The sequence below is a fragment of the Vicugna pacos genome, chromosome 6, assembly GCF_048564905.1.
Source record: "Vicugna pacos chromosome 6, VicPac4, whole genome shotgun sequence".
NCBI classification, from domain to species: domain Eukaryota; kingdom Metazoa; phylum Chordata; class Mammalia; order Artiodactyla; family Camelidae; genus Vicugna; species Vicugna pacos.
This window is the reverse complement of record NC_132992.1, coordinates 83,283,084-83,306,935: the sequence shown is the minus strand read 5'-3', so window position 1 is coordinate 83,306,935 and position 23,852 is coordinate 83,283,084. Positions and strand designations below refer to the sequence as shown.

At 42.1% G+C, this 23,852-nt stretch overlaps 1 protein-coding gene across 1 annotated transcript in view; it reads right to left on the bottom strand.

The window, feature by feature from the left end:
- The window catches only part of KCNK13 (potassium two pore domain channel subfamily K member 13), an 85,154-nt gene extending 64,056 nt beyond the window's left edge, over positions 1-21,098 (bottom strand). Inside the window, exons 1-2 of the mRNA XM_072963590.1 lie at positions 20,947-21,098; positions 19,478-20,526 (exon numbers count right to left, since the gene is read on the bottom strand). Of these exons, the coding sequence (XP_072819691.1) occupies positions 19,478-19,817 (340 nt within the window). The 5' untranslated portion in view covers positions 19,818-20,526; positions 20,947-21,098. The remainder of the gene's footprint in view (positions 1-19,477; positions 20,527-20,946) is intronic.
- Between the last annotated feature and the right edge of the window lie 2,754 nt (positions 21,099-23,852).

Genomic DNA, 23,852 nt, shown 5'->3' with positions numbered 1-23,852 from the left:
ACAATGTGATGCGTATGAAAGCGACACAGCAGTCTAGAAAAGTGTGGGCTTGAAACCAGATGGACCTGCTCCTCCTTCTTCTTTCTGCTGGTTGGGGGATGAGGAGCAAGTTTCCTAAGTCTCAGTTTCCTCATCAGTGAAATGGAGACGTCTTCCTCTACCTTGGAGTGTTGTTCTAAGACCCAAACAGGATGATTATTACATAAATCACTGCTTAGCACAGTGCCTGGTGCACTGACAGGCTCAACAAATTTAATTTAATTGTAATCGGGGCACCTATTGGGAGTCTGCTTGGTACCCAGAGGAGATCTAGCGTCTGGTGCAAAGTGGGTACCAATGGTGGCTGTTTGGTCTCCCTGCCCTTCCTCAGAGCATAACAATGCTTCTTTAAAGACAAAGAAATGAAAATGCTCAAATCTGAAAAGCTTGTCTTCTGTATCTTGCATCCTACCCACCTTCTTTAACTACCGGCAGGTTTTCCTGCTACTTTAAATGCTCCCTTTGACATCTGTCTTCCATGTTTCCTTATCTTCTGCCTGCAAACCTCAGTATTTTTCTTTCTTTTTAACTGTGGCTTCACTGCATCTGTGTTTCATAAACTCCATTAATCAGTTAAAAACCCTCTTCTCTCTTCATTGAATTCAAATTGCTGGAAAGAAGGGCCTGAAGGGATGGGTGTCAGTTAGCACTGGGTCCTGTCTCCTTCCAAACAAACCCACGGTGCTGAGAACATAGAGTGATTTTACAAAGGAGTCATTAGAAACATCTCACCAGGTTAATGTTCACAAAAAGTTCTTTAAAAATGGAGCTCCTTTAATGGAAAAGAATATGAAAACTAACGTATGTATGTATATGCATGACTAGGACACTGTGCTGTACACGAGAAATTGACACATTGTAACTGACTGTACTTAAATTTTAAAAATGGAGCTCTTTTTCCCCACAGTGAAATTGATTTTATTCTCAAATAACACTCTTGCCAATGTTTAAGTACACACAAAGTGCAATTCCTAACACCACTGCTTTTCTGACCGACTTCTCCTCATTCCTCAGCATTGGAAACTCCAAGACTCTCCCTTAGCCCTTTTCTCAACCTCATATTCTAAATCATCTGCAGAAGCACTCCACCCCAACCAAGAACAAGGTATTAAAGTGTCTAATACTCTTTATTGGTCCCTTAATACCCGTAAGTAATGAGGTATTTATGGTACAATCACTCTGGCGGTGTTGGCATCCCAGGTTTAAGAATGATCTTTCCCCCAGACGCTTGGGTAATATCCAAAATCAACACGGACGGTATCCAACGAGACCTCAGAGATGCTCTTTTCCTTTTACTGTGCTGTGTCAACGCCTACTGAACAGGGCTTGATACATTTTTAATTACTCCACTGAGTTTCCTTTGAACTTGTCGCTTTTCACCATTTCCAGTCAGTGGGTCTTAATTTCCCATAGGAAAACCTTGAGCTTGCCACAAAGTTCATGCTTTTCTGGTTCAATCTCATTTATTAAATAGCCTAAGAAGAAAAGCTCTTTTGCGTACTGATTTGGGACAACCAGAGAGAAATTAACAAGAATGGAATAAAATCTCTATGCGTCCCCTCAGGAGAAACTTGCCTGCCCCACGATCAAACTGGGAGCAATTTCTAAAAAGTAATATCATATGGGACCCAACTGTGCCACTCTTTATGAATTTTTTAAATAAAAAGCCAGGTGACAAGATGACTTGGTTCTTACCTCTCAGAGATAGGAGGAGCCTCAGCACTTAAGCCAGGGGACAGGAAAGAAGTCACACACAGTGAAGAATGGCAGGTGACACTCAAGACTAGGTGGGATGGGACCAGTGGATTCCCGAAAGGAAGCACCCATAGCTCTTCTTCAGTGAGTGGCTGGCATGTAGGAATGTGGGCCTGGCATAGCCAGATTTCCCATTTTCTAAGAGAAATCAGAAATCTAGACTTTGACTATAAATCTCATTTTTAAAAGTTGACAACTGATTAGAATTTCCTCAAACACCCTGTGGTCCATGGGAGAGTCCTGGAGCCGGCTGCCACAGGCTCATAAGCGCCCATTACGACTGTGTACGTCTTTCCTCTACTCTTGCCTTCAGTGATTTCATGCTCAGAGCCTGGAATCAGCCATTTGGGGACTATTTACATCACAGAAACAGGCACACATTACAAATCAGGTTTTTTGTTTGTTTCCATTTTAAGCTGGTTGTCAAACAGTTACCAGCACATCTTCATCTGTGGACCATATAAAGCACGCTGCTTTTGGCCAAAATCGCAATTTCTAATTTAAATATGAAATTAGAAATAGTATTAATTAAACATGGAGAAGTACTATGTTTTCTCAAACCAGTATTTACAACACAGAGTACGTGCAACCACAGGGGAGGCGGGGAGGAGGGATGGCTAAGATTCAGAGAAACGTCGTCATTAGCTGAGAACACAGAGGTAAGGACACAGGGAGGCAGCTTGGAACTGAGCCTCCGACCCTATAAAAAGTGCCCTCTGTAAACAAGACATTTCTAAATGCTTAATTCCCCCCTGCTCTGAGGGAGTGTGGTTAATTTATGCTACAACAATGACCCTCAAGACACTGTAACATCCTGAAATGTCTTCTGAGTCATCAGGAAAAGATGAGATTATACACAGTGATTGAGCAACAAGAGTGTTTCAAGTCAGTTTTGACAGAGCTACAAGTGCATTCAAGCTCTTCCCAGCCACAGAAGGAGCAGCAGTAACAAGAGTTACAATTTCCCTTTTCCTCTTCATTCAAAATCAGCCTAACTTTGGTCTGGTTCTCAATTCCTGTTTTCTGTGACATGGAGCCTTTGGCATCTGGGGAAGCCTATGGGTCTGCCTCAGAATGTTTTGTTTTTTTAATGAATGAAATAAAATACATAGAATTACAAAAGCAACCTTATTAAAATAAAGTTGTCAAACTGCGAAACCAGTGTGTGACATAGTACATGTGCGTTGTTATTAAATCATCAGATAACAAGAACAGGTCTAATAACTACTATGATTTTGAAGGATGAGGGGGAATGACCATGGTGGCATGTGCCATGCTGTCAAGGGAGAGGAACGTATCTGTGATTTCTGCTGGTGCCAAAGCTACAGGTGCCGTTCCTACTACCCCTGCCCTGTTGCCTACACTCTCTACTGAAGGAAATGCTACAAGTTGCTTAGTTAGAGGTTAGTAAACATAGAGATGGATTTTTTTTCCCATCCAAATTTACAGACCCTGAACTCTGTCCATGGACCATGTTATCAGGTTGGGCACACAGTAGGGACTCAAATTCTTACAGAATCAAATTGAATTTTATATTTGATATGAAATGGGTTCTGAATGTGGTTCTTAGACATTAAGAAGGGAGAACAGACTGCTTAAACTCGGCGTGGAAAATCTACATGTCTTCCTTATATAGCCTGGCAGCCCAGCCCAGGCTCTTCAAAACAGTAACCTGCAAGTAATAGTCATCACTAACATCAAATACAAATCCACTGACGACAAAAATAAATACAGAACTAGAGCCATCGGTTTTATTTCTGTTTGCAGTAGAATTTTGACTGTCTCAGCGGCTAACTTCCTCTCCAAAATTTAAATCACAGCTGAACAAAGTCTGAACGAAAGTTCCAACACTTACTAGTTGTGTGACTTTGGGCAAACTGTTTAACACTTTGTGCTTCAGTTTTCTCACCAATAGAATGAGGAAAATAATAGTACTACTGTATAAGATTAAAAAGTATGTAGCTAGAACATTTAGCACAGTACCAAGGAAGAGAAAGAATACAATATAAGTCAGCTGTGAGAATGACAAGATTCTTGCAAATTGGTTAAGAAAATATTAAATTTAAAAATTCTCAAAAATTTGGCAGTAGCTACAAATATTTAAATGAAAAGTTTAAATATTAAAATTCAAAATATGCTTTATAGAGCTGTGATGCTAGCAAATAATTAGAAACAGCCTACATGTCCTGTAATAGGAGGAGCAGTTAAGTTACTGGACATCCCTACCATAGCTGTGTATCCTGGACAACCTTAGAAAGATGTGTAAGAACCATCAGTGAATGCTTATCAACTCACTCTATAGGCCAGTATTATCCTGACACCAAACAAGACAAATATATCACCAGAAAGGAAAAAAATAGAAAGATATCTCTTTTGAACATAGATACAAAAATCCTCAACAAAATACTAGCAAACCTAATGCTATGCGACATATGAAAGGATTATATACCATGACCAAGTGGAATTTATCCCAGAATCCATGATTGTTTTAATATCTTAAAAAAAATCTGTCTTATTTTTAGGGGGGAGGTAATTAGGCTTATTTCTTTATTTTTTTAATGGAGGTGCTGGGATTTGAACCCAGGACCTCATGTATGCTAAGCAGGCACTCTACCACTGAGCTACACCCTCCCCCTTGGTTTACTATCTTAAAATTAATTAATGCAATACACTAATATCAACAGCAGAAAGGATGAAACCATATGATCATTTCAGATGCAAAAAAATTTTTGACAAAAATCCAACACTTTGTGATAAAAACACTCAACAAACTAGAATAGAAAGGAAATTCCTCAACCCAATAAAGGTCATCTACCAAAACAAACTAGAACTGAGACCATACTTCATGGTGAAAGACTGAAACTTTCTCCGCAAGATCAGGAATAAGGCAACGACGTCCACTCTCACTACTTCTATTCAACATTGTACTGGAGGTTCTATCCAGGCATAAAATAAAAGAAATAAAAGGCATCCGGATTGGAAAGAAAATTAAAACTATCTCTATTCACAGATGATATAATCACACAATCTTATATAAAGAGAATCCTAAGGTATCCACTAAAAAAACTATTAGAACTAATATATAAGTGCAGCGAGATCTCAGGATACAAGATCAATATACAAAAATCAGTTGCATTCTATACACTTGCAATAAACAATTCAAAATAAAATTAAGAGAACAATTTCACTTACAATAGCACTGAAGAGAATAATATACTCAGGAATAAATTTAAGAAAACAAGTGTAAAACTTATGCCGTGAAAACTACAAAACATTGTTGAAAGAAATTAAAGGATCCAAATAAATGAAAAGACATCACATGTTCATGGATTATAACACTTAATATTTTTAAGATGGCAATATTCCCCAAGTTGATCCACAGATTCAACACAAGCCTTCTTGCAGAAACTGACAAGCTGATCTTAAAATTCACATGGAATTTCAAGGGATCCATAATAGCCAAAACAATCTTGAAAAAGAAGAACAATGTTGGAGGATTCATACTTTCTGATTCCACAATTTACTACAAAGCTACAGCAATCAAGGCAGTGTGTATAAGGACAGACATATAAATCAGTGGAATAGAATTGAGAGTTGAGAAATTAACCCTCCCATTTATGGTCAACTGATTTTTGGCAAGCATGTCAAAACTATTCAATGAAGGAAAGAAAAGTCTTTTCAACAAATGGTGCTGGAACTGGATATTGCATAGAAAAGAATTAAGCTGGACCCATGTCTCATACCATGTACAAAAATTGGCTCAAAATGAATCAACAACCTAAGTGTAAGAGCAAAGCTACCAAACTGTCAGAAGAAAATGTAAGTCTGAATCTTTGTGACCCTGGATTAGGCAACTGTTTCTTAGATATGACAATGAAAGCATAAGCAACAACAACAAACAAATAAATTAGACTTCATCAAATGCTTGTGCTTCAAAGGACACCAGGAAGAAAGTCAAATGACAACCCATGGAAGGGGAGAAATATTTGCAACTTACATATCTGATAAGGGACTTGAATCTAAAATACATAAAGAACACTTATAACTCAATAATAAAAAGACAAATAACTCAATTTACAAATGAGCAAAGGATTTGAATAGACATTTCTTTCAAGAAGGTATACAAATGGCTAAAAAGCCTATGAAAATATGCTCAACATCATTTGTCACTACAGAAGTGCAAATCAAAACCACAATAAAATACACTCCACATCCACAGGATGAATATAATCAAAGAGACAGGTATTAAAAGTCTTGGCAAGGATGTGAAGAAATAGGAACCCTTGTGCACTGTTGGTGGTAAAATGATGCAGCTACTTGGAAAAAGACCTGGTAGTTCTTCCAAAGGTTGAGAATTGAGTTTCTACATGATCCAGCAATTCCAAATCTATGTCTTTATACAAGATAAATAAAAACATACTTGTACATGTATTCATCATTGTAGAGTTATTCATAATAGTTGAAAAGTGAAAACAACCTAAATGTCCACCAAATCATTAACTGATAGATAAAATGTGGTACACTCATATAATAGAATATTATTTGGTAATAAAAAAAAAAGTGGTGTATCGACAGTATTACAATATGGAAGACTTGAAAACATTATGCTAAGTGAAAGAAGCCAGGCACAAAAGCCCAAGCCAGGCACAAAAGGCCATATATTGTATGATTCCATTTACATGAAATGGCCAGAATAAACAAATCAACAAAAACAGAAAGCAGATTAGTGGTTACCTAGGGCTGGAGGGGACTGGGGTGGGTGATTAGTAAAGGGTATGAGGTTCCTTTTGAGGATGATGAAATGTCTAAAACTGATTGCGGTGATGGTCGCAAAACTCTGTGAATATACTAAAACCCATTCAATTATACACTTTAAATATGTGAATTTTATGTTATATGAATTATAACTCAATAAAGCTATTACAAAAAAAAAGAACCACCAGTAAGTGTAAGAAAGCAACGGTTACCTCCTGGGAGTAGGGTGGGAAATCAAGGGAAGGACTTTGATTTTTCACTTTAAACACTTTGAAATGATTTGAAAAGCTATTACAATGTGCATATATTACTTTAGGAATTTTTTTTAATGGAAATGCAGCCATTATAGAAAACAGTATGGTGGTTCCTCAAAAAGTTAAAAATAGAACTACCATATGATCCAGCAATTCCACTTCTGGTTATTTATTCAAAGGAAATGAAAACACTAACTTGAAAAGATGGCTGCAATCTTTATAACACTCAGTGCAGTGCAGCACTATTTATAACAGCCAAGACATGGAAACACCCCAAGTGTCCACTGATGGATGAATGGATAAAGAAGTCATATATATATATATATATCATGGACTATTACTCACCCGTGAAAGAGAAGGAAATCCTGCCATTGTGACAACATGATGGAACTTGAGGGCATTATACTAAGTGAAATAAGTCAGACAGTGAAAGACAAATGTATGATGTCACCTATATGTGGAATCTTGAAAAAAAAAAAACCCTGCTGAACTCATAAATATAGAGAAGAGACTGGTAGTTGCCAAAGGCAGGGGAGTGGCGGTGGGTGAAATGGGTGAAGGTGTTCAAAAGGTACAAACTTCTAGGTATAAAATAAATAACTTCTGTGGATATAAAAAATAAATATAAATCAAGAACTATTCAATAATAAAGACAGAAGGAACACAGTAAAGAGGAGCTTCCAATGTTTACACCAGTCCTGACAAAGAGTCAGTCCTTAATAAATATCTTCTGAAAGAATTGGTAAAGCCAGCAGTTATCAGACAATAGAGAAAAGAATTAATGAGCTGAAGGATAAAGGAAGACTCAAATCCAAAATACGGAATTAAGCAAACAGATGAAAACAAAGCAAAAGTACCTCGTGGCTTTAAAAAAAAAAAGAAACCAAACAGGAATATCCAACTAGAGAATAATCAGGGTGCCAAGATAAACAAACAGAAAACCCCCCAAAGATTGTCTAAACAAACATTAAGAAAATACTTGAAGACGAAGATGAAGCCAGAAAAAGAAAGAAAACTACCATATGATATCACTTATATGTGGAATCTTAAAAAATGACACACATGAACTTATTTACAAAATAGAAACAGACTCCCTGACACAGAAAACAAACTTATGGTTACTAGGGGAAAAGTGGGGGTAGAGGGAAAAATTTGGAGTTTGGGATTTGCAGATACTAACTACTCTATATAAAATAGATAAACAAGGTCCTACTGAATAGCGCAGGGAACTATATTCAATACCTTGTAATAGCTTACAATGAAAAAGCATATGAAAAGGAATATATCTAGGTGTAACTGAATCACTACGCTGCACACCAGAAATTAACACAACATTGTAAATCGACTATACTTCAATAGAAAAAGAAGAAAAAATAAATGAAAAAAAAGTATTTGACCTACGCTGAAAAAAAAAATCTGAAGAAAAATTCCCAGGATTGATAAAACTTTAATCAAGACATTAACTGTTCATAGACTACCTACCAAAATAACCTCGGAAGGAAAGACTCCCAGACAGTATTTTTTAGAGGATATACCATTAGTTTTCTACACAATATTGTTGCCACACAACATCGTCCTTCTCTTCTGCCTCAGTAAAGGAAGCTTAATTGTGTTCAGGTCAGCAGACAGCTTCCTTCTGTGCAGATGGCGGGCAGGGCAATCTGACATGGTTCTGGGCCAATGAAATGTAAATGGAAGCTGAAGCTTCCAAGAAAGCTCTCTTTCTAGGGCAGTGACTCAGCTGGCATGAACGTTTCGTCCTTCCTCTTCCCTCTTTCTTCCTGCCTGGGTGGCAGTCACAATGCCTGGAACTGCAGGAGCTATTTTGTGAGCACAAGGGGACAGAGCCACCATCGAAGCCCACCAGAGCAGAAGGACAGAAGCGCTGGGGCACTGGTAGCCTCGTGGGACTGTTACACCAGCGCTGCAAACCGCTGCACCTCTTACTGTGTGAGGACAGTAAACCTCTGCATGATGTAGTGTTATTACTGGGGGTTTCTGCTACAATCGCCCAAGACAATCTGTAGCTGATACTATACGAATCATTTTTTTCCTTTTTAACATCTGAGACCAAGAAACAGTACTACAGGCTACAGAAAGGAACAATACAACCTCAAGACTGAAGTGCTAATCAAAATGGTCGCAAATGAGAAAAAGTGCAGAGCACAAAGCACAGAAGACACAGGCAGCAGAGGCTAATGCTGCCTTTCTCTTCTCTCTCTCCACTCAGTGTTAAACAGAGCATCATTTTCAGCCTATATAGGAAAGTCATTCTCTTGAAGGTTAATTATCTGGCATTTACTTTCTGTCTGAAAGCAGAAGCCAGGCTTGAGAAAATGCAATGGCGGTAAGTAAATCATCAACCAAAGCCCAGAGGTCCAGGGGCATGAGAATAGAACTGAAATGAAGAAGAAGGTTCCAATGCAGAAAAGTGCTTAAGATCACTAGAAAAGGTTATAGAGATGGTGTGACATTATCAGTCAACAGATGTGATGATACAAGACAGGCTCCAAGATGCAAAAATAAAATCTTAAAAAGTGTTTCCAGAGAACAAGATACAACGACAAGGAACCTGGGAGCCAAGGGGGTTGGAGAAAATGGGGTTGAATCCAAAGATGCAAGACTGTATCATCCAGAGAAAGGAGTTTCAGTTTTATTTATAAACATGAAAAATTATGGTAGAAATATATTTTTTTATTATCAGGTAGTTTAGTTAAGATTTTATTCTGACTGCACTTAAAATGACAAAAAAGATACCCAATCTACTGTCATACAGGGTATAGAGTTGAAAAGGGAATAGAAAAATAAGAGAAATACAGAATAAAAAAAGATACTACAAATGAAACCAAATATTAAAGGTGCCAATTCCCCTACATAGAGAAAAGTCTAAAACTGGTTAAAAAACAAAAATGTAAAAATACACTAAGGGGCTCACTTTTTAAAATTACCCAAAACTACAACTAGAGATATGATCTAAAAATCAGCAAGTATTCACTAATATAATGCAGAAATTCAATCACCTCTAAGTTTAAAAATAGATGTTAGCACATAAAGAACTAAGAGTATTATGAATAACTTTAAAAGGTATACAAGTGATAAAATCAGTAACACTGAGTGTACAACACCCCAAAATACACAGCTAAAAGGTTATCTTGGGTGTGTTTACTAGGTTTGGAGGGTTAATTTTCCCTCCTGCTCCAAAATTCTATAACATAAGAGAAAAACTCAGCTCAGCTATATACAGATGCCAGGATATAAAGAAACACTCAAATAAAAAAGAGAGTTCTGGAATATGCGCATTCTCAAATCATTATGCGATAATTTTAGAAATAAATCAAAGCAAAATTATATAGCCAACCATACAAAACCTTTTAAAAAGCAGTCTTTTTGACTAACATTGAGATGAGTTAGAACTAAACAGAGAATGGATGAGAATATTTATCTCAATCACGGAGAGAACTTCAATTTATGAAAAAAACAGAAAAAAATTGTCACTCAGAATGAGTGCATTTGGGTATATAAAATTTTTTTCTACATTCCAAAAAATTTAATGGTCAACAAAAAGGTGGCAGACTAGGATAAACATTTTGGACATAAATAAATACATATAATGAGATAAGAACTTGAGGGATCCCCTTGGCCCTCAAGACAGCCCTTGAGATACCACAAAGAACCCCCGGAGTCCTTGGAGCATGGTTTGAAAATCACTTGCCTGGCTGGTCTCTAAGATCAATGTCAGTGTGATCTTCATCAGATGCTTAATATGAGGGAGGACCCAAGATACAGATAGCCTGTGCTAATATTCCAAGAGCTCATCTCATGGACAGAATCAGGAAGTGACTTCTAGGATCAAAATATGTCCAACTGGAGAGTAAAATCTTGGGGGCAGGCACATTAGTTGTCATGGTGATGGTCGGGGGAGGTTGCAACTTTGAGAAGACCATCAAATATTCCAATGGACAGTATAAGCTCTGTTTACATTAACTCCTGGGAAGTAGGCAGAACATTACCCAAACCTTATACCATCCTGAGATTCTGCTAACTGGGCCATCTCTGTCTTATTCTATTACCCCAGGTTACCTAAGGACCATCATCACTGAAAAAAGACGTTTGGTCTCTTTTAACTGGCAGTTCTTCCCACAATGACCCCAAAGAAGAAATGGCAAAGAAGTGGTGGCTCACAGCGTAAGCTCTGAAGGGAGGCTGCAAGATACTTCCACTGGGCACCTTCAGACACTGCCTGGCATCTCTTTGGGCCTCAGGATCATGGTCTAACATGAGAATATTAACAGTACCTACCCTTATAAGGTTGTTACAAGAATTAAACATGTAAAGATGTGTACTGGGTTTAACCTATGGTAAGCACTCAATAAATCTCATGATTTTTATTAAATACAAGAGAAAAAAACCACATATAACCCCCAAATCCAACAATTTATGGATGGTTAAATAAACTATTCTACATTAATATGAACACATAAAATTCTTGAGAAAGTGTATAGGAAATAATGTAAAAGCAAAGAAAAAAAAAACTAGGGTAGTAGGTACTTACGGATTACAACACCAATGTGCAGTCGTGTGAATTGGACGAGTTAAGAGAATGTAACTGCCCCCAGCTCCTTTTAGAGATTAGTGGGTGCACAATGAGACAGTTAACATGCTAGGTTCACCCTCCTTGGTGATCAAGTGTCCTGCACACACGGGTACTTAAGTGAATTGCAAAAATCAAGATGCTGCTTCTGATCAAGAGTGAAGAGTTCCTTGTCCTTCTCATTACCAAAAGGAAAGCAGCCCGGGGCTCATAGGTGATCCAGGCTTTAACTGGGGGACTCACACTCTGGAGTCAAGCTGTCATCAGACCTGTCTGGCCAGGACAATATAAGTTTACAGTCAGAATCTGAATGCCTGTGCTGGGGGCTACTCTTCCAGGGCACACGTTCCACTGCTCCCTGATGTCCTACATCTCCAAGTCCCACTCATTTGCATTCCTGGTCTGACCCACCCTGGGTTCACTGACCACAGGGTTCTCCTTCCAAGGAGAGGTGATCAACAGAAGAGATGCTGGGGGGTTGATCAGAGAATGGGAGCAATAAACCCTGAATAGGTAATGAGGCTTCTACAATGGCTCTTGGACCCAAGGAAGACACAGTGGATGTGCTAAAGGTGCAGCATTTCAGAAAAGTGGTCTAATGTCTGGCAGTTCAGATAAACTGAAGTGAAGGAGGCAGAAGGCTGGAGGGTGAAAGGAGAGTGGCATAATGATGGAGATGTTTCCTGAGGAGGTGTGTTTCCCCTGCTGTCCTCGGCAGGACCGCATGCCTCTGGGTCCAAACACAGGAATGTCCTCCTCTACAGGCTGAGTGTGTTCTTGTGTATAAAGCCACTAATGTACTGATGATCAAAATCATTCTCTGCCCTTCCTTCTCTCTTCCTCAGAGGAAAGGACTGTGGCTTGCTGGATCAGCTCCTAGGGCTATCCTGTACCACAGAGACGAGGCAAATTGTGAGAAAGTTCCAAGGAGTTGGAGAGGTTAAGTCAATCGTGATGATACAGAGTAAAAAGAGATGAGGGGAAAGAGGACTAGGAGGGACAGAAAGACTGAGAGGGGTGCCAGTTGGGGAGGATTTGGGGAAGGGTTTAGGGATAAAAGGCTCCAGAACTCCCCTGAGATATGAGAGACTTGGAGAGGAGGAGAGAGGTAGCCTTCTTTTATAAATTGGAGACCCTCTAAGGTTCTTTAGAGCTACACAGCAAAAACTGAATTTATTTTTTCATTACTTTGGGCTGAGGGACCATGCTTTTTTGAATGGAACAGTATACCCTGAGAACTCCAAGGAGTGCAAGAATTATTTGGGTTACATTCATACCAAACCCATCTCTCCTTCAGAGGGAAAGGTATGGAAGGGAAGAGAGAACAGGATGAAACTTAGGAAAAAAGAAGAGGAAATCACCGTTTCATAAGATAAACAAGAACTTCTAATGGAACAAGCGGAGAGCATGCATAAGCATCTCATGGACGTGCACGAGACTGCCGGGCAGTGGAGAGTAAGAGGTACAGCCTGCAATCCCTCTAGTTTCAAGATATGTACTGAAGTTTTCTAAGTAGAAAGCAAATAACTGAACAAATCCAGGATTCTCCGAATGGATCGTTTGAGAGCTTCCCCATGAAATTTTAGAAGCTAGACCCCAAAAGAGATGGTCCAGTCACCCCACCTTGAGTGAACACATGCCAATTCCCATCAGCCACTCTCTCTGCTCCCTCATCCCCCATGATGGGCGCTGCTTCTTGGCTACAATCTGAAAACGCACCCATCATTGTTCACGTGAAACAATTTACTAAAGTGCTTTAACAACTACTGCTGTGCCTGGGAGTGTAGAGTAGTGGAAAACATGCTGAACAAAAATTGGCATTCTGGCTATTATCAAAAAGGCAAGAAATAACAACTATTGGCGAGGACATGGTGAAAAGGGAGCCCTCGTGCGCTACTGGTGGGGATGTAAATTGGTGCGGCCACGATGGAAAACAGTATGAAGAGTCCTCAAAAATTTAAGAATAATTTAAGAATAGAACTACCTTACGATCCACCTTTTCCACTTCTGGGGGGTTATCCAAAGAATATGAAAACACCAATTCAAAAAGATACATGCACTCCTATGTTCATTGTGGCATTATTTGCAATAGCCAAGATATGGAAACAACCTCAGTGCCCACCAACAGATGACTGGAAAAAGAAAATGTGGGGTGTATATATATATGTGTGTGTGTATATATATGTATGTATACACACACACACACACACACACACACACACACACAATGGACTACTACTCAGCCATAAAAAGAGGAAATCTTGCCACTTGTGACAACATGGATGAGATAAGTCAGAGAAAGACAAATACTCTTTGATTTTACTTATATGTGGAATATGAAAAACAAACAAACAAAAAATAAATGCACAAACCAAATTAAAAACAAACATGTAAATACAGAGAACAGAGTAGTGGTGATCAGAAGGGAAGAGGCCAGGCAGGGCAAAGGCTAAGTGGGTAAAGGGGTTGATTGTATGGGGACAGATGGAAACTAAATTTTGGAGGTAAGCACACGATAGAGTTTACAGGAGAAGAAATATAATGCTATACACATGAAACTTACATAATACTATAAACCAATGTCACCTCAGTAAAACATAAATTTAAAAGAGGCAAGCACTGTCATGGGATCCTTACGGATAGGAACAGATTTTCTAAGCACAAAAACAATGGAAGAAATCACAAGCAGAAGATTGTTATGTGAAACTTCACAGAAATTAAAAACATTTATCTAAATAAGCATTGAACAAAAAGCAATAAAGGATGAAAAGTAAGGAAGAAACATGGCAAAGCACTAAAATCCTTAAAATAAAAAGTGCACATATACAGCGATTGGCACAGTATCTGCCTTCTACCAACAGAAAAATGGGGGAAGGATTAACTAGGTGGTTCAGAGATGAACTGTATTTTTAATAAATATTTAAAATTAATCAGCTTGAACATAAATCAAAGAAATTCTAACTATAATGAGATTCATCTTTACAAAATTACAACAATATGCTCATATCATAATGGTTATATGGAAAACAATCAGGTACAAAATATGATTTTTTCAGTGATTTTAAGATGTACCTTTTCCCAACATTTTAATCTCTCTAAAATCGGGATAATTTCACAATTGCTAGCGGCTCAGAATTTAATTGGCATCATTCTTTTCTGCCTTAATGGTACATAAAATAATGATGCACCTAAGATTCAATAAAATCTTAACATTTTAGGTTCAATGTGATACACCAAAATATAAACAGTGATTCTTGTTGGATGGTAGAATTATGGGTGATTTTTGTTTCTCTTTTATAGCTTCCCAGGTATTTCCAGTCTTCAAAAATGAATATGTATTTCTTTTATCAATAGACAGCAAACAAAATCAAATCTGGTTCTAATCCTGACTTTGTCACTTTATAGCTGCATGGTCCTATGATATTTATGCTCTCTGTACTTCAATTTCCTTATCTGCAAAATGGAATAGTAACTTCTCTGCCTACCTCATAGGTTTGTGCGCAAATGCTTCGTAAAATGTAAAACATGTGATTTAAATCTTTACACACGTATGACATTCATGAACGTGGGACATCCATTAATGGATTTGTGGGATGTTTCTGTTCTTCCTGAATGCCAGTTCATCATCTTTGATGTCAGGTTATAGCTTTAGACTATAAAATGGTGATTCCCAATATTTTATCTTTTGAATCTAATATAATTTGACTTCAAAGACCTTTTACTCAGGTTTTTTCCTAAGGAGGAACAAAACCAGTTCTGAAGACAATGTCCAGTTCAGCACCACACAGATGTGCACTCTGGCCAGGCCAAATCACATGCCTGGGCAGTCCTGGGAGCACAAGTTGATGAAAAATATCCCCAGGACAGAACAAGTCTCCTGGGGAAGCCCCTCACCCAGAATGGGCTTTGGGTGAGTAAGAAGTAAACTCTTGTGTTAAGCCTCTGAGATTATAGGGTCACCCAAGGCTGCAGCCCACCCTGACCATATTGATATGCAAATGATCTCAAATCCTTTGTGGACAGAAGCTGAGTTATTAATACACAGGCAAACACAGAAACAAGTGCTTAACAAAGGCCTATCTGAGAGAAAAGATATTGACAGAAGAGCACTTACAGGACAGACTGTCAACCTACTCCTCTGAGTACTTCAAATCTATTCTTGCTTAAGTCTGATCACCAGCCTCATTCAGAATCAACATCTGCATTGTGTTTTAATAATCTGCTCTTTCTACATTGAGGTAAAATAGATATGTTTGTCATTTTAACCATTCATAAGTGTACAATTCAATGGCATTAAATACATCCACATTGTTGTACAACCACCACTATCTACACCCCAAATGTTATCACCCCCAACAAAAATGCCATTAAATAATAACCCTTCCGTTCTTCCCTTAGCCCATAAAAGCCTCTAGTCTACTTTCCACCCCTATGAAGTCTGCCTATTCTAGGTACCTCATATAAGTGGAATTATGTATGTCTTTCTGGGGCTGGCTTATTTCACTAACTATAACATTTCCAAAGTCCACCCATGTTTGCGAGCATCACCCACCGTCTTATGCAATGCTTCCTATGTAAAATCCCAAGAGGAAAGTATTTTTGAGGATTAGGTATTGGGAAAAGGTTTACGCTTCCTTTTTTCTAGTAAGAATTCCCATATGGGTCATGGCTCTGCCATGAGCATGCAGCCAAATTCAAAACTTGAGTAGTCATTGTTGAGTTTCAGCCCACACCCCTCGGATCTCCTTTCCCATTTCTGGGTACATTGGTCTGGTACATTTCAAATGACCAGGGCCTAGATCTTTGTCAGAAACCTGCTCTTGGACTGCCCATGAAAAATCAGGCCAGAAGTACCTGGGAATTATATTTTTGTGCCTCCTGCACCATCCAAGCAGCTTTTAACCAATTACTTACCGGCGTGGGTGTATGTATGAATACCCCAGTTCCTTGCCTGGGATATTCTGGGTCATGAGCTGTGTATTGTTCTCAAGTTTCCACTTGGAATTAATTATCAGTTGCCCACTTGGTTTTTACCTAATAGTATACCCTATATTGACTGGCTTCCCTTTCTCATGTCACTTCCTCCTTCACCTGCCTGTATCCCTACACCTGCCAACAAAACTGCTTGCACTCAAATTCTTGGCTCAGGGTCTGCTTCTGAGGGAACTTAAGCTAAGACAAAACTCCTCTCTAGCAATTTCCTAGATCCAGTTACTTTCCACATTTCTGTTCTTCTTTTCCCTGGTTCTGAAGTTTTATGTACATTTTATGATTATTTTACTGTATGTTTTCTTGTCTGTTACCTCAACGTCTTTGCATAATAAAGCATAGTGGAACTCATTTTTAGAAGACAAATTCTATCATGGAATACTGCGATTAGAATACAAGATGTAAATGGTTTATAGAATATGGTCCAAATTCAGAAAAATACGTATGTATATGCATACATGTGGATATGCACAGGGAAAAAAGGACAGAAAGAAATGCACCAAAATGTCAACAACAGCTAACTTTAGGGGAGGTCATTACAGATGGTTTAACTGTTTTTTCTTCTTTATTTTACAAAGAACATAAAGCTTCAGTTTCCTCATCTATAAAATAGGGATAATCACACCTAAAACAGGTGAATTGTGTTGATTGAAATTAAGTGTGATTAATTTATTCAATTAGCTGGATCACATATTAACATAATAATCGCAGTATGTGCCCAATATGTACCCCAATAAAAGGTTGCAGTGCTGTTATTACATCAGCAATTAATGACACAGTTTAAAAGGAAATGTTAGAAATGAGGAAGTAAAAATAAACTCATACTTATATAGTGCTTTGTACTTTTCAAAGAAGATTCACTTATATGATCTCATTATCCCTCACAAGAACCCTGCAAGAGCAGCAGGCTTAGGGGCAGGGAGTGGGAAGGAGACAGAACTAACATTTACTCAGCAACTAAGATGTGCCAGATACCAGGGTGGGCACTTTGAGGAGATCTCAAAAGAGAAGGATGGGGCTCAGAATGTTAAGAAACCAGCCCAAGTTACAGGCAGGATGAATAGCTCCAAATCCAGACTACTGGTCCAGCTTTCCTTCGATTCCACCAGGCTACATGGTTCTTCCTGGGCCCCAGAAGCCTGTGTACTTAGTTGCCCACCCAGCCATGACATTCCTGGTGCCTCTGGCATTGATGCTTACCAGTCTATACACACACTCTGCCCCTCCCTACTTCCGTGTCCATGGGAAGTACAAATGGGTGGCTTGCGGTGGGGGCAGGGGAGGATTTAAGTCCCCAGTCTCCCACCAAAGCCACCCCCAAATGAGTAATCTAAATCAAAACCCTGTACTAGCTATGCAAGCATAGCAGATTACAGGGAGGGTCCACAGCAACACTTCCCACTCAGATGTTCCCTCCAAGTTCTCCCTACATAGAAATTCTGGAACTGTCTTCTGAGACATGGGAGGTGACACAATGGGGGACTTAGGCAATTCTGCTGAGAGTCCAATGAAGAATGTGGGCTGGGGGAGAGAACCATGGCGTACTACTCCGTCTCCATCCCCGTCCGGGCCCCGTGTTCTGGTCATCAAGGAGAATGCTGAGAGTTTTTCTTACCCAGTTAGTGTCATGTCATAACGGCCTGCTGATGGGCAGGGTGACCTGGGATCAGATGGGGTAAAACAATTGAGCTGGGCGGTTTAGCATGAAGCACATCAGATACAGCCCATGTGTCCGGAATCACGCTCATCCTCTCTGCCTTGCCTCCTACTCACCAGCTGAAGCCCATGGCTTCGAGACCAACCCTGGGAGTCTTTCTTGACTAATCAGGCCTGAGGCTGAGCTCTGTTATACTCTGTGCTCCTTCTGGCAGAGTGCCTACCTAAAACAACCTTGCGTGGGAGCTTCAAGGAAGTTCGCCTTGTCACTCGCCTCACTGACAAGCAATCCTGGCAGCTCAGGGGCCACAGCCACAGAGCATCTGCCCCGCACCCTGCCAGCCCTGCTGCTGCCCCTGCCTTCCAGCAGCTGGGAACCACTCCCTTTCTGCGTAGCCCTGCAAAGCCCCCTTCCTCCCCTCAGCTCTCTGCTTTCCTCAAAATTTCTACAGCATTTTCCCCAACAGCCTTATCACTGGATTATGCTTTAAAGGCGAGGAGTCTTCAGGAGTGTGGTGCAGACTCCCAGGCTGTTTCCTTCTGTTGGTAATAATGGCATAACTGACGGCAGCCACGTGACCCTCTTGTTCAAAAACTCTCAACAGCTCCCAGTTGCCTCTAGGTAAGTTCTAGCTCTTCAGTCTAGCAGTAAAGGTCCCCTACCCATTCCAGTTAGCCAGGAGACCTTCCCAGCCTTCCTTCTTTCCTCTGCTTCATGTAGCTCAGGGAGCTCACTGGGCCCTCAATGCAATTCTCTTTTTCTCCAAAGCATAAAGCACTGTTAGTCTCTAAATCCCAATCAGACCTTTCTCCTCACCCCAACCCACTCCTTCCTGGTAGGAAACAGTTTCCATCCTCATTAGCACTTTTGCTTCCTTGCTTCCAATCTCCTATTCAATCTGATTTTCTCTCTGTAAGTTTGAAGTCATGGACAGTCTTTTCAAAACTCGTGCCTCCCCCTCAGACCAGTGCAGATCAGCGCCTTTTTGCATGGCACTAACTCAATAAATCTTTATAGGTTCCTGTCCAGATTTGTAAGCTTTCTCCCTAATGTTCCATGAACTCAAGCTCTGTCTCCTTAACTAGATTGAAAAATCTCCCAGCGCTGAGCGTCTCCAATTTAAGGCTCATTCAGATCCCCTGGGGATTTTTGTTAACATGCAGATTATGACTCAAGAGGCTTGGGGAGGGGTTGAGAGTCTGCATTTGTAACAAACTCCTAAGTGATGCTGATGCAGCTGGCCCGTGGACCTCATTCAGCGAAGCAGGGAGGCAATACCACCTGTTGGTCAGGCAACAGCTCGCATCTGTGCCGCCGGGCTGAGCGCGCAGGTGGATGGGCAGGGCTGGGAATCGCGGTCCTGCACTTCGAAGCGCACAGCCAGGAAAACGCCAGCGAGCCCGGCCCCCGGGCCGCCCTTCCTTGGGGCCCCCTTACCTATGGTGGACACGACGGTGCCCACGAAGTAGAAGGCGCCGGTGAAGTCCCAGCGCTGGCGGACGTTGTCCACGCGGATGCCGGCCTCGGTGGCCTCCTCGTAGTGGCGAAGGAAGCCGCGGAGCTCTTCGCGGCTCAGGTTGTGGCGGCGGCTGAAGTTGGCCAGGCGCTCCTCCCAGCGCTGCTTGGCCTGGCGTTCGTGCGCCAGCTCCAGCGCCGAGAAGACGGCGGCGCCGCCCAGCAGGTAGAGCACGATGAGCGCGGCGAGCAGCAGGAAGCGCGCGTTGTCCTCGTTCAGGTGGCCCAGGCCGCAGCTGCAGCCGCAACCCCGGCCGGCCATGGCAGGAGCCCCGGGGACAGCCCCGCGCCGGACGGCCGTGGCCGCGGGCCGACTGTCGCCCAGCTCCCCCGGGAGGTGGGGGATCGGCCCGGCGCTCAGCCCGCTTCCCGCCGCCCGGCGGTCGGCTGGCCCATGACCGCCGGGCGCTCCTCCAGGCCACGCGGCTCCCGGGGCCGCCGCGTCGACCTCCCCTGCAGCGCCAGCTCCCCACGTCCGCCTTGACTCCCGGTTTCAAATCCTCTTTTTTGTTGCCGTCCCCGCCCCACTAGGAGTTCTCCTGAACACTGAAGGGCTGAGTGACCCGGCGCAGAGTCCGCTTCTGCTTGGCTCGAGGATGAGGCCGCCGTTTCCCCCTGGCGCCCCGCCCGGCTCCGACTGGGGAGGGGGCGTGGCGTGTCTTCAGGGCAAACTCGTGTGGACTTGACTTTCCCCCAAAGCGAAGATCTAGGGGCCTCAGAGGCTGGCAGGTAAACGGAGCCCCGCGGTCCGCGTCACATTGACCGTCGTTTCTCAAGTCGCCGACGGCTAGGACGCGGGTTCTCAGTCTGCTGGCTTTTGGAGGTGCGTCCCAGTCTCGGCGTCGTGTGGTGCCTCAGGCCTCTTGGGGCTTAGAGGCTGAAGCAGGTTCCCGGCGGGCGCATGGACACAGGGGTTGTGCGGCTCAGCGGTTCGGATCTCCCGCCCGACTCCAACGCTGCGCGGCGTCCGGCTGGCAGAGGAGACCAGAAAGGGAGGTTGGAATGTGGGAGCGAAGGAAGTTAAGCGCCTCTCCCCCGGGCAGCCTCCCTAGCCTTGCCGAGACCAGACGCCCTTGGCCTCTGGGTCCTGCACGTGTCGGCTCCGCCCGCTCGAGGCGCTCCTTGAGCCAGCCCCAGCTCCAGGAAAGGCTGCCAAATACCGGGGGCTGGAGGGGCCCGCGGCTAGGAGACCGTGACCCGGGAGAGTTCCGTCTCCTGCACCCCGGCTTGGCTGCCTCGGTGAGCTCCAAAGATCTTGCTCCGACAGCACTCCGCACCGAGGGCTTTCCCCCACACAATGCAGACCAGCCACAGGCTCACGGGCAAACCGCCAGGGCCCCTCCCCGAGTCCCCGCCTTTCAGGTGGCGCTGGCGCCACGCTCGAGTCTCACCTCCCGGGGAGTGCTCCCTCCGTGCCGCTCTGTCAGGATTATCCTCCGGGTCCGCTCCTCTTGGTGGTTCTGCCCTGCATAGCGGCGCGGGGAGCAGAGGTCCACGCTGGGCTGTGCCTTGCCTGGCCGGCGCGCTCCCACGCTGCAACAGGTGGCGCCGCGCGGCTGCCGGCGGTGGCGGCAGCGACTCCACCTCCTCTCCCGCCTCACGGCCGCGCGGGGCCGCCCCTAGCGCTAGTCTCCGCCTGCAGATGCCCAGCTCTCGGCTGGCCTAACCGAGGGGTGCGGCCCTCTCATCCCGGACGCGCAAATCTGGAAAGTGGGTGCTGAAGAGGAGGGTCAGGTGCTTAACTGGCCTGTGTGGACCCCTCCAGGGCCAGAAGGGGGCGTTCCGTCCCCTCTAGACACATCTAGCCTGCCCCTCCGCACCCCTCCCCCCAACCTGCGTACCCAGCCACACACTGCCCCTCGGGAATCACCAGCCCCTGGCATGTGGGAGTGAATATGGATACAGGAAGAATAGATGTGTGGGCATCTTCTAGCTAAGTATAATTTTCCCGCCTCCTGAGAGAGTGATCCTGGGCTAGAGTCCACCCATTTATGCTACCCAGGAGCAGAGAATAAAGAAACACACGCTTCTGGGTTCCAGTGCATCTCCCATCAGAAGCCCTGATGCTGCTGGTATTCCTCTCCCACTCCTCTCCCGTCATACATTCCCGAATGCCCCTGTTACCTAGTCTATTGAGGGCAAGAGCTTTAGTGGGTAGCGCTTACAGGAGGAGCTTGTGTATACATCCAGGGTGAGTCCTGCAATGACTTCCCCACCCTGTTTTTCTATGAAAAATTTTAAACATAACCTTGAAAGATTTTTTCCAGTGAACAGCCATATTCTCAATGAACATTTTAGTATACTTGCTTTATTACATATCTATCTGTCCCTTTTTCCATCCATCAGCCCATCTTGTTTGGATGCATTTCAAAGTAAGTTGTAGATATCGATACACTCCTCCTCCCCTATCCCCCCAAACTTCTCCCTGCATGTTATTAACTGAGTTGCCTACAACCCTATTTATTTACAGATTTTTTTCTTTTGGAGTAAAGTTTACACGCAGTGAAATGCACAAATCTCAAGTGTACCAGTAGATGAGTTCTGGCAAATGCATACACCTTTGCAAATTAAGCATCTCCCTGTCAACCATATTATCACCAACAGGTGAGTTCCCATATGATCCTTCCCAGCAAATCCCCACCCACTTTCCTCCAGAGGAAATCACTGTTACGATTTTTTTTTTTTGCAGTCAACTGGTTTTTCCCTTTATAGAACTTGATTTTGCTTGTTCAAGATCTTTGTAGACATGGAATCATAGTCATGTATTCTTTTGTGTAAAGCACTGTTTCTGAGATCTATCCATGTTATTTGTCTCAGTAGTTGGTTCCTTTTCATTTCTAGTTTGTTGTTTGAATATTCATTCTCCTCCTATTGATAGAAACCAGGGCTGTTAGAAAGTTTTGGTTATCATAAATAAAACTGTTCAGATCATTCTTGCACAAGTGTTTATGGGCATATATTTTCATATCTCTTGGGTAAATACCTAGGAGTAGAATTGCTGGGTCATAGCGGAAGTGTGTATTGACTTTATAAGAAACTGCCTCACATTTTTCCAAAGTAGCTGTACCAACCAAAAATGTATAGTGGTTCTGGATGTCCCACATCCTTGTGGACATTTGGCAGCATCAGTCATTTTAATTTTAAGCATACTGGTAGATGTGTACTGGTATCTCATTGTAGCTTAATTTGCAGTTCCCTGATGATCAATGTGTTTGTTGGCCATTTGTTTATCTGGCTTTTAAAATTACCTGTTGAATATTCATGTTGAAATTATCTGTTGAAATGTAAAACTTTCTGTTGAATATCCATTAAAATGTTTTTTGGGGGGTATGTAAAATAATTTTCAAATTTCTTTTTTTAACTTTTTTATTGAGTTATAGTCATTTTACAATGTGTCAAATTCCAGTGTAGAGCACAATTTTTCAGTTATACATGAACATATATATATTCATTATCATAGTTTTTTTCACTGTGAGCTACCACAAGATCTTGTATATGTTTCCCTGTGCTATACAGTATAATCTTGTTGATCTATTCTACATTTTGAAATCCCAGACTGTCCCTTCCCACCCCCCCACCCCCTTGGCAACCACAAGTTTGTATTCTGTGTCTATGTGTCTGTTTTTGTTTTGTATTTATGGGGTTTTTTTTAGATTCCACATATGAGTGATCTCATATGGTATTTTTCTTTCTCTTTCTGGCTTACTTCACTTAGAATGACATTCTCCAGGAACATCCATGTTGCTGCAAATGGCATTATGTTGTCGGTTTTTATGGCTGAATAGTATTCCATTGTATAAATATACCACTTCTTCTTTATCCAGTCATCTGTTGATGGACATTTAGGCTGCTTCCATGTCTTGGCTATTGTAAATAGTGCTGCTATGAACATTGGGGTGCAGGTGTCTTTTTGAAGTAGGGTTCCTTCTGGATATATGCCCAGGAGCAGGATTCCTGTGTCATATGGTAAGTCTATTCCTAGTCTTCTGAGGGATCTCCATACTGTTTTCCACAGTGACTGCACCAAACTGCATTCCCACCAGCAGTGTAGGAAGGTTCCCTTTTCTCCACAGCCTCTCCAGCATTTGTCATTTTTGGGTTTTTGAATGACGGCCATTCTGACTGGTGTGAGGTGATACCTCATTGTAGTTTTGATTTGCATTTCTCTGATAATTAGTGATATTGAACATTTTTTCATGTGGCTATTGATCATTTGTATTTCTTCCTTGGAGAATTGTTTGTTTATGTCTTTTGCCCATTTTTGGATTGGGTTGTTTGTTTTTTTCTTATTATGTCA